This window comes from Pseudocercospora fijiensis (assembly GCF_000340215.1).
Source record: "Pseudocercospora fijiensis CIRAD86 unplaced genomic scaffold MYCFIscaffold_6, whole genome shotgun sequence".
In the NCBI taxonomy this organism is placed as follows: domain Eukaryota; kingdom Fungi; phylum Ascomycota; class Dothideomycetes; order Mycosphaerellales; family Mycosphaerellaceae; genus Pseudocercospora; species Pseudocercospora fijiensis.
The window spans coordinates 1,922,309-1,933,505 of record NW_006921537.1 but is presented as its reverse complement, the minus strand read 5'-3'; the positions used below and the strand labels follow the sequence as shown (position 1 = coordinate 1,933,505).

At 42.4% G+C, this 11,197-nt stretch overlaps 1 protein-coding gene across 1 annotated transcript; it reads left to right on the top strand.

Annotated features, from left to right (window-relative positions):
- Window positions 1-243: 243 nt before the first annotated feature.
- On the top strand, window positions 244-9,522 carry MYCFIDRAFT_176394 (uncharacterized protein; the record flags this gene model as incomplete). Its single annotated transcript, XM_007930172.1, has 3 exons — window positions 244-263; window positions 8,798-9,444; window positions 9,476-9,522. 3 exons carry the CDS (start codon window positions 244-246, stop codon window positions 9,520-9,522), a joined length of 714 nt encoding a protein of 237 aa, XP_007928363.1.
- Between the last annotated feature and the right edge of the window lie 1,675 nt (window positions 9,523-11,197).

The window sequence follows — 11,197 nt, the reverse complement described above, 5'->3', positions numbered from 1 at the left end:
ATTCGGCCTTAGTATAGCGAGTGACTAGTAGAACGTTCTACAGAGCTGCCTTATAGCTCTTTTATATACTATACCGATACCGAGGGAGGAGCTATCCTAGTACTTAATGTTATCGAATAGTTCGGTAGGAAAGTGCATAAACTTCTTAAGGAGGAGGACTTCTAGGGAAATCGATGAGTTCTGCCTAGATCTAGATAAAGACATTCTACTAAGCAGTTAGGGAATTGAACCGTAAACGAAAGGATGAAATTCATACCTAAGGAGTGCAGTTTCCGAACTAAACTATAATGCCTTGTGTATGTATATGTATACTTTTAATTGGTTAGTGCCCTTAGCTAATTGTCTATAGATTTGAGGTTATATAAGTACCTTTATACAACTACGTAGCCTAAGTAGGATTCGAAAATTCTATAAGTACTAAGGACTAAAAATGCCGGCTACGCTGCCGGCTACACTGCTAAGTCTTACAAAGGGCTTGCTTGAAGCTACGTATACATTCGTACACTTCTTAAAAACCGATAAATTATATAGTTCGAACCAGCTACTTATATAGTTGCTTAGCAAACCAACCTAAACCAAACTAGAGTTTCGGCTTAGCAAACCAAACCAAACCAACCCGAACCACTGCGGGGTCTAGTATTATTATTATCCCCTCGGCCTATCTCCTTAATCCCCTCTTCGTTAGCATTATTAATGGTCTCCTAGCTCTCGTAGGTTACTAATTCGCCTTCTACTAACTCCTAGGCCCCTAAAAATTTAGGAAGGAACTATAGGGAAGAGACGTCGATATAGTCCTCTCGCCCCTATTTACGTCGGAGGGCTATAAGGTCTTTTATAAAGGTAGCATCGTTAGGAATCCGGCTCTAGGGTAGGTTAGTAGGCAAACCGTATACTAGAAGCTCCCCTATAGACACGTTAGACTTAAGGTCTAGGAACTATAAAGCCTAGAAGAGAGCATTTACCTTTGTATCGTAAGAGTTAGTAGGCCTAGCACTATACTTCTTTATATACCTATTAAAGCGAAAGCTCTTTAGGTCGGCTAGCTTTCGTTTATAGGCCGGCGGGTTAGCTAGGCCTAGGGTACTACTAAGGTCGGTAGTATTATCCTCTATATCGATATCAGGAGTCTCTAGTACCTCCGGAGTAGCTATACTAGCTCGGGTTATACGGTCTTTAGCTGTCTAGAGTGTCTTAGTCTTAGCGACTGATTCTCGCTGTTTCTTAGCCTTATTAGCTACCTGCTTCTTAAGTATCCTAGTAGGGGCTGCCGTACTAGGGCGGGTAGGGTTCTACGGGCTCTTGCCCTTACCCTAGGACTAGGTTTAGGACGACTAAGTTTAGGACCTTATAGTAGCGTAGACATCTATACTATTCTTAGTAACTGCGTGAACATTAGTAACTGCGTCCGGGTCCTAAGACACAAAGTTGACTTTAATAGGCTTAGTAGTACTATTACTACTCCGCTCCTTAACCTGTTTTGCCCTAACCTTCTAAGTTTCTCGTTTAGCAATAGCGGCGAGGGTACTGTTCCTAGTATCCTTAAACTCGATCTTGCTACTATACTTCTTCTCTAGAAGACTCCTAAGTTAAGGCAGCTTCGGAGCTCTACGATCCTACTCGAAGTTAATCTTATCGCCGGTATCGGTATAGTAGAACCGACTATTTACTTATATAACGAGCTTCCTCTTAAGAAGCTCTTTCTAGATAGGGCAGTCTAATTAAATATATTTAAAACCGCCGTACATCTAGCACTTACTATCTAAGTTAGAATAGATCTTTCGTATAGCGTAGACGTTAACTAAAGGGGCCTTAGAGTAGTTAGGATCGGAAATCTAGTAGACCGGTAGTATATCCTTTAGTATACTAGTATTAATAACCTCCCTAACTCGCTATAGTACTTTCGTATTAAGGTTGAGCTAGGCTAGGGACTTAGCTAAGTCCGTAACGTCCTAAGAGTACTTAGTAATAGTAGGAGTTACGGTCTTAGGACCGCTCTACGACTTAGGAAGGAACTTAGGTCCTCTGCTTCCCGAGGCGTCGCTCTTTACCTAAGCTAGGTTATTCCTATCCTCGCCGTAAATGAACTTCTTCGCATCGGCGGAGCTGTTAATGTCGTCCTTAACAGCCTCTAGGACCTCTTTGTACTTCCTAAAGGTCTCGGGATTAGCTTCGCTAAGCTTATAGCGACGGAAGACACGCTTAGCCGTAGACTACGGCAACCCTTTAAGGAGCAACCTCGTTCTCTAAGAATTCTCGAGGTCCTACTAGTTAATGCCGTCCGCTAACTTAACAAACTCGCGGATATACTCCTTTAGGTCGTTATCTTCGGTACGCCTCTCTATATAGAGGTTCTTAAGCTACGTACGACTGCCTTTAATACGACAGCTATCGCGATCCCAATACTCCCTTATAAAGGCCTGTTTAAAGACCTCCTAGTCGGTATTAGACTTGTCGTCCTTTTCTAGGTAGCTAACTAGGGTTCTAAGGGTTCGGTAAAGCTTAGTAATAGTAGTCCTCGTAAGGGACCGGACCTTATACTAGTCCGACTCCTCTTCGAGTCCGTACTCGGTTAAGTTGTTCTTAAAGCGTTCTACGTACGCCGTAGCGTTCTACCCTTCGAATAAAGGGTTCCTACTACTTCCCGGCTCTAGCGGGCGACGCCTATTCTAACGGAGAAGGTTAGTTTGCCCTTAAATCATCTTTATAACGACATTATAGAGGGCCTCGGGCGTAGAAGGCTCGATAGCCCCTAGTTCGATAGCGCTTATAACAACTAGTCGTCGCCTAATTTCTTCGTTAATAGGGTCCGGTAGGTTATTAGATTCCGAAGATTCCGCTAATTCGTAATACTCGCTTTCGCTAGAGCTTATTCGATTGTTATAAAGTAGTTAAAATAAAATGCTATAGGAAAGTGTTTTTAGTATATATTATAGGTTTGGTTTGTTTCGATATTACTATGCGAGAAAATAGTGTACTAGGCTGTTTTCCTCTAATATTACCCCCGGGGTAGCATTAGAGTTTAGCCTCCTAGGGGTCGCCTAGATACCCCTAGGAGCTTTAATTTAATAAATTTAGATAAAAGCCGCTCGGAGGAAGGAACTGCAATCTCTATTCACACCTAGATCCTAGAAACCAGCTACTTTACTAACTATCGTTATCTCCTTTAGCTAGGCGGGGGGGCAGGGACCTTCTTTTTCTAGTAGAAGGCTAAGCACTATCCGAACGAGGTAGCAAATCCCGAAACAATCTACCCGATTAATAGGGGAACTGTCTAGGTATCTAACCTGTAATCTAGAAATTGCTATCGTATAGATAGTCTTAGCAAACTAAGCAAGGCTAATAGGTAATTAATCTATCTCTTCCTTAGGCGGGCGGTAGCTTATCTCGAGCAAGCGGTACTAAATAGGTCTTCGACCCGGAGCCGAGTCCTTAGAAGCTAGCTATAGTTATAGACTAGGCCCTAAGCTATAACAGTCCTAAGGGTTTGTAGCTTTTCGGGGTTAAAGCGATGCCCTCGTTAAGAGGTTTCTCTACTTGTCGTAACGGCCTTTTAAGATACTTCGGTATCGTCCGTATCGTAGGCTCTTATCGTACCCTCGCTTCGGTTATAGCTATTCGTGCCTAGAGACTACCTTCAATATACCCGAACCTATTAGATATAAAGAGATAGCCCTACCTTCGGCTCTAATAAAGGACGGAAACTAATACTACTACTACTACTTATAGCAATAGTATAGGCTACTAAGGGTAATATAACCTATAGCAATACGGGCAGCTATGTTTAGCAAGATAGGATAACGAGACTATCGTTTAGGCTAATAACTAGAGCCCTGCAATATAGGCATTATAGAAGTGTAACATAAATAATATACTATACGAGGTTAATAATCTGTCTACTCTATAGAAGGAGGCCTCTTATATAGGCTTAAAACTAGCCTATAGGTATAGAGCCGGTTACTAGCTAATACTAGGCGCCGATCCTCGTAAGCGGATTCTATTAGAGTAGTAGGCGCAAAACCTACGCGAGGTAGCGTATCGTAGTCGAGACCCTACGCGGTAGCTATAAGATAATATCTTCCGATAAGAAGCTATAGAAAAGGCCGTATCTAAGGACAGGGCAAATACTGCCCTAGCTAGGGCGCGTATATAGAAGGAAAAGAATCGGATCGCACTACTAGGTAGTAGCGGTAGTAGTAGCGAGTAGCACGGCGGTAGTAGCGGTAGTATACGAACTCCGTAGGATTAGACTAGGACTCCGTAGCAATCTATACCGTTCTCCGGTAGGTCTAATACGTCTATTATATCGCTACTAACATCGAATATAGCACTCTCCTAACGTACGCTATCGATACCCCCTCGATTCGAAGGCCGCCTACTACTTATAGGTCTATATAACTATAGTCGCTGCTTAAAGGAGATCTACGACGGCGCTATATAACCGAGACAAGCTAAGACTATATATAGTAAGGACGGTATAGGTACGCGATAGTAGACATATAATCGGTACTATAGCGGGTAAGCGAAGCAGACCTATAACTAGCTACTACGGTAGTCGACTAGATAGGCTATCTAGGAGCGAATAGGTAGGAGCTTCTAATTTAATAAAGTTATCTTTAATTATACCTTCAATATCTTAGAAACGCTACGTAGATTAGCCGAGAAGGACCCGAAGGTATAGGAAAAGAAGTAGCGCGAGTACGTATACAAACTCTATAGCATTATCGAGAAGTTCCGCCTCGGATCCGGCGACGTCCTTAAGGAGCTCCTTAAGGGCCTAAATAAGGAGCGCGATGCGAATAGCGGGTAGGTATAGGGCACGATATACGCTAACGGCCGCTCGGTCTACTACGCTAGTTATAACGGCCTATCTAAGAGCCGCACTCTCTACCTATCGCTCCTACTAGCTAATATCGTTGTCGACGAAGAGGTTAAGGCAGAAGTGCGCCGTTACTTGCGCACTATTAGTCCTAAGGTAGCTCGCGAGTAGTATTATAGCAAGAATGTAGAGTAGATACGGGCGAGGGCTAGCCCGCTATAGACTTTCTTTGCTTCTATAGGTTGCTTCTTCTCTAATATTTTACCGGCTCTAGTTCTTTTAGTATCGGTACGATAGAATAGATAGTGTTTCTCGAGTAGTATTAGTATTGTTCTTATTATATAATGCGATACGAGGGCCGAGTAGAGCTATTAGATACTATAAATCTAATTATGGAAGGTATTCTGCTACTACTCTCTTATCCGCGGCGGCCTAAAGTACTTCCGCAGCTCTTGTTCGAATATCCGTCCTTCTAGTTCGTTCGAGTTTTCGGATATAGGGTGCGGATTCGGGAGTATAATAGTAGTATAGTAAAAAAAAACAACCGCTAAAGTCGAAGTAAATATTAGAACTTCGCGTAAAACTTCCTAAAATAGACGTTATATAATTAAACTGTTAGTAGGTCTAATATATCTAGTATTATATCTTCGACATTTTTAAATATTGTATTTTAATCCGTATCTAGTCCCGCATCGTAAGTATCTAAATCCGTATCGGGTGCTACGGCTATAGATACGCCTTTACGTAGATATTTTGCATTAAAATCCTATACTTCCTTATAGATTTTATTAATACTAGCTTAGTACGGGTTAGGTATAATAGGAGGATTATCTGCGCTACGGTACCGATCGCCTACGCTACGGTATATAGTAAAGAGTCGAGCGGAGAGCCTCTAAATTTCGTAAGTTGTATCCTTATAGGAATGATTAGTAGTATTCCGGATCCCGAATTCGTCCTCGAAAGCATTATTTACTCGCATTGTAGCGAAAGTAGTATACAAAACACGATCAAATGTTTCTACTATATTATACGTCGAATTCTTAAAATTTCGTATATTATCCCTATACCGCAAACTAACTAGTTCGAGCAATTCGTCTACCGCGATCCCTTTCCCGGGCCTACCTATTATATTTACGACGCCGCCGGCTAGAATCGCGCTACGGAGATATAGAGATACGCCCTTAAGTAGCTAAATTAGATATAGTATCTCGCGCCCGTAGTTATATTATCTAGCTCCGAAAAATACTACTACGAGCTGCGGTAAGAGACGTTTAATATAACTAATATCTGTATTCCGAGTCGTATATCGGAGAGTTAACTAGAGCTCGGTTATATAGAGTCGCCGATAAAGCACAGTCTAGGTAGGATCGCGGATTCTAGGCTATGCCTACGGGATAGGCTCTAACCGTAGCGGAGTCCGGCGCATCTACTACGGTAAGAGTAGCTTTGTCCTAGGTATACAATATACCCGTTCCTATTGTCTTTCTAGCTATACTAAAGGCCGCAAGTAGCTACTACACACAGCTGCTAAGAACTAGAGATATTTATCCGTAGCAAGACCTACTATAGCAGGTATAACCGCCCTTAGCTTACTAAAATTAGGAGGTAAATCCGTAGGGAAATATTCGCTATAGTATAGCTGCTTAACGAATAAGGCGATAATCCTTACGGAGTACCTATAAAGCGCAACGGGACGTAGTATCTAGTATTTTGGTTTTTTCTCGGTTAATCCTTTCGTACTAAATACCTACTTATCCTAGAAAAGGCTATATTCCGACCTAGCATCCTAACTAACACTCTAGAAAAGGCGAACTAGTGTATAATAGAGGTTTATAGCGGTATAGAAGAGTCCCGCAACGGGCATTATCTAATCCCGCCGCTCGAATAGCCTTATACTTTTAGTATTTTTACCTTTATTGCTCCGTATACGCTATACCGACTATTAATCTCCGTAGAAAAGCTACAACTGTATAAGGAAGTCTATAACTAGGTTAAGGCGCAGCTTGTATAGTATAATGTCCTCTTATACCGCGGCGTTTCTATCGATAGTACTCTCGCTATAGTAAATCGTACTAAGCGGGTAGAATTCGGTTTTAGAGGCCCGTAGCGGATATAGTCCTAGCTACTGCGTAATCGACTTAACCCGAGGGTCCTCGACTACGGTTGCGAGCTTATTTTCGAAGATGCTTATAATCGCCGCGTATATATAATATATCGACAATTTCCGAGACTATTTATCTTCTCTAAGCGTAGAGGCATTATAGATATCCGTAGCGTCTAGTCGCGTATCCGCCTTGAAATCGTTAATGCGTAGGCTAGTATCGGGATAGCGAATATACGGAGTAAAGCGTACTAGTAGCGCCGTAGTAAGATTGCGTATAACTAACTAATTAGATACAGTCTAATCCCGAACCGTATCCTAGAAATTGATATTATCGTAGACTACGTACTATATAATATTATACGCTAACCGGACGAGTCTTTCCTATATAGAATAAGTACGAGTTAACTACAATGCGATTAAATAACTACCTTCTACTCGCTCCTAGAAAGCTTCTCCTTACGGTATAGTACTATATACGTAGCGATTAAACTAATCCCCGATAGGATATCTAATGCCCTCCGCTTTACGCTATTTAATAGGAGGTACCGACCGAATGCCTTTGCAAACTAATTAGATTTTTTCCGAGAGCGAGTATAGAGGATAAAGGTAGTAAGGGTAAATATTCGTATATCGAGATTATCCGGCTCTTTATTACGCTACCTAACTAATACGCTACGGGCAAATTAATGCTACGCTAGAGCAATATCCCGGATAACCTTATATATATCCTTAAACTGCTAGACGGAGAATTGATTATCGAATCTATTAATAGGTTCGAGTAGCGTAGCGGCCTAGTCGCCCGCTACGGCCTCGGATACCTCCGTAGCGGATCGAAGAGTCCTCCGCTATTTCCTATACAAGCTCTTTCTAATTAGGTAATCGAGTTTACGAATAATATTACTATTCTTACTACTAGACAACTTAACCTGCTTCGATTTGCGTAGCTCCGTATTTAATATAATAGAGAGCTAGCCGACGCGATACGTATAGGACTTACTCCGTAGTTTACTAGCCTAGTACCGTACGACCTTCCCTATAGTAAGGTTGTTTTCCCGTATCTTGCGTATTACTTCTTTATAGCGCTATCTTTTATCGCGACGAGCGCGGGGCTAGCGAGTTATATAGCGGGTCGACTCGTTATCGCTACTACTAACGCTATTACCGTCTATAATGCTATCTGCTTCTAGTTATAGGCGATCCGCTAGGTCCTCCTTTTCGGTAGACCCGTTACCCGGATACTTATAAGATAGAATACTAGAAAGATCGGAGGAGGTAGATAGACTAGAAGGAGAGCGACTAGATATATATCTATCCGTAGTAGAGGATAGAGATAGTCCTACAGAAGTAGGCTAGAAAGCCGCGGAGGGTATAGTTATAATAGAAATACGCGATAATATAGTCGTATCTACCTAGCGTATATCGCGACGCGGGCGCTACGACGACGACGATATATTTATACCCGATTTCGTATCCGGGAAACTTCGGGAAAAAGATAGTAATACGGAGAGAGGTATTCCCGCTATAGAGAGAAATTTTTACTATAGGAAATAGTCGTTCTAGTATTAAAACTAGGGTTTTGCGATTCTCTTATATAAATATTTAATATAGGAAGTCGAAATCCTAATAGAAACGGCCTAGACGAGAATAGCGATTCCTATATTCCCCGCCCTAATTAGTAGAAAAATTTGCTTAGCTCCGTATAGTTTTTATCTAAGCCCGCTACGGAGTAGTCTATATACGGGACGCGGACCGCTATGTTCCGTAAAGGCAAATTGTCTAATAATAAAACGCAGGTAAGAATATAAAGGTAGGAATCGCTAACATTCTCGTCTAGTCTCGAGATAGGTCTACGCCTTAGGCACCTTATCTCCCACGAGTTATCAGGCACGGCTCATCGCAAATGCAGGTCCCATACAGCTAATCTACGATCGCGCTTCTAAAGTAGCGAAAGCCAGCATCCCTCACAATTTCCACCTTCACGTACAGCATGCCTGTTCGCTGGAAGAGCTCTATGACCTGCAACCTGCTCTGCGAGGTGTGGTCACCTCAACCGACGTGGTGCAGGTCACTAGCCCCGTAAAAGGCATGAATTTTCTTCAGGCAGAACTGCCTGATCTAGGCACGTTGAGCAAGATCTCGACCGGGAAGAAACCTGAGCCGAGACTCGACGACGAGTGGAACGAAGGCTTCTCGGGTTCGCACTTCTATGTCATCACCTCCACTACACCTGCTCGCGGGCATAACGATACGGCTATGTATCAGCTGCGCACTCGCATGATCGAAGGCTCTTTCGAAGATCCGGCTACAGGTTCCGCAGCCTGCGCTTTGACGAGCTATCTTGCGCTCAAAAACGCGTCAAGTAGAATCTCGCATTTCGAGCTTACACAAGGCGTCGAGATGGGCCGGGAATCGCGCATCGAGGTAACAATTACCCTGAACGCTAACCTGAAGTCGATTGAACACGTTGAGCTGGCTGGCACGGCTGTGCAAGTTATGGAAGGGATTTTGGAGCACCAGATATTCGGTGCCAAAAGCCCTGCATTAGGGACCTTCAGAAATGGTCAATTTGGCTACCGGCTTCCAAATAAGCGCTAGCTCCTAACCGTTATGTGAAGGATCAATGTGGCGCTTTTTACGGACCTTTAGAAGAGGCCAATTTGCATGTAATCGAAAGCGGTTTAGTGCAGTAAGGAGCCCCTATTCTAGACCCCCTAGGGGCACAGACCTCAGCTATAGACCTTAGCTATAGACCTTAGCTATAGACCTTAGCTATAGACTAAACTATAGAAACTAGAGCTATTACAGTTACTATAGCTACTATAACGGTTGTTGCTATTACTAGTAAATACCTTAAGGAAGATAGTAGTAATAAGAACTAGTAGGCGTAGAGGGAAGGCAAATCCGCATGTAAATAGCAGCACCGCTAGTTAAGGCGTAACCGACTATTTAAACTAGCGAGAGTCTATAAGAAACAGCGCTTCGACCTCCCTAGCTACCTAGAGGCTAATATCTAGGGTAACTTCCGCTTTATAAGGCCCAAATTGGCAGAGCTAGCAGACCTGCTAGATATCGGTTTAATCGTGTTACTAGTCGGCCTTAAATTGCTACCTACGACGGTGCTTTATATAGTCTATAAGCGGCTATCTAGTCTAGGCTTCTAGAAGGACCTAGACGAGAAGTTTAGCTATTTAGCTACTATATTGAGTTACGTATTTAACGCGGCTATATATAGTCTAGTAATAAGGTAGAAGTCGTTCTTATTCTTTAATAGGAGGCGGCTTACTAAGCAATATCTCCGGAGCCTAGCAGAGTCGCTATATCTATCGGTCGGACTGTCTAGTGTCTTTAGATATATTAACGGCACTATAAGGAAGATTGCGAGGCCTAGTCGCAACTAGAGGGTGTTCTATAATAGCTATAAGCACTTCTATAGTATTAAATTCTAGGGTATATAGCTACCGGATAGAATACTACTTATCGATAGCCCTTATCCTAGCTCTTATAGGGACGGCCGAATAGTGCGCGAGTCGGGGATTAACTAGGTGTAGCATTACCTATTTAATAATAACAATATAGATAACAAGCTCTTTATATTCGGCGACTCTACGTACAAACAAGTAGACGGTATTATTAGGTCGTAGAAATCGAAGAGGGGCGGTTATCGTAACGCTATAATAGCACAGGTCTCGAAGGAATAGTTAGTACTACGCTAGTTAGTCGAATAGGGGTTCGGTAAGGTAACTAATAGCTAGCTATTCTTCGAATATAAGAAGGGGTTACGTACTAGTCTAATGCCGATAGGGTCCTATTATCTAGTCGCTGTATTGCTTACTAACTGCCTATCTTGTTATCGTAGAAACAAGGTCGCCGCGTACTATAGCTTAAAGTGTCCGGATATTAGGGATTACTTAGGTGCTAAGCTGCTACCTATGCCGCCGGTAGACGCTAAGGTGCTAGATCTAATGCGTATAAACCCTTCTAGTAATAGACTAGAAGTCGGAAGTAATATAGAAGATATAGGCGATGTAGTTGTTAACGATAGCGAGGAAGAATAGTAATAGATTAAGGATTACATAATATTACACTATTTCGCGTTCTTCCTATTAATTATCGGAGTAGATATAGAAGAGCGTCGGAGGGCCGTTTTACTATACTATAGCTATATAAATTGCTTAAGGTTATTTTCCTATATCTTACGTAAGAGGAGGCCGAGAGATAGTAGCGAACAATTAGAGACGAAGGGAAGACAGTTAAGAAGGAAGGGAGGACGAATAGAA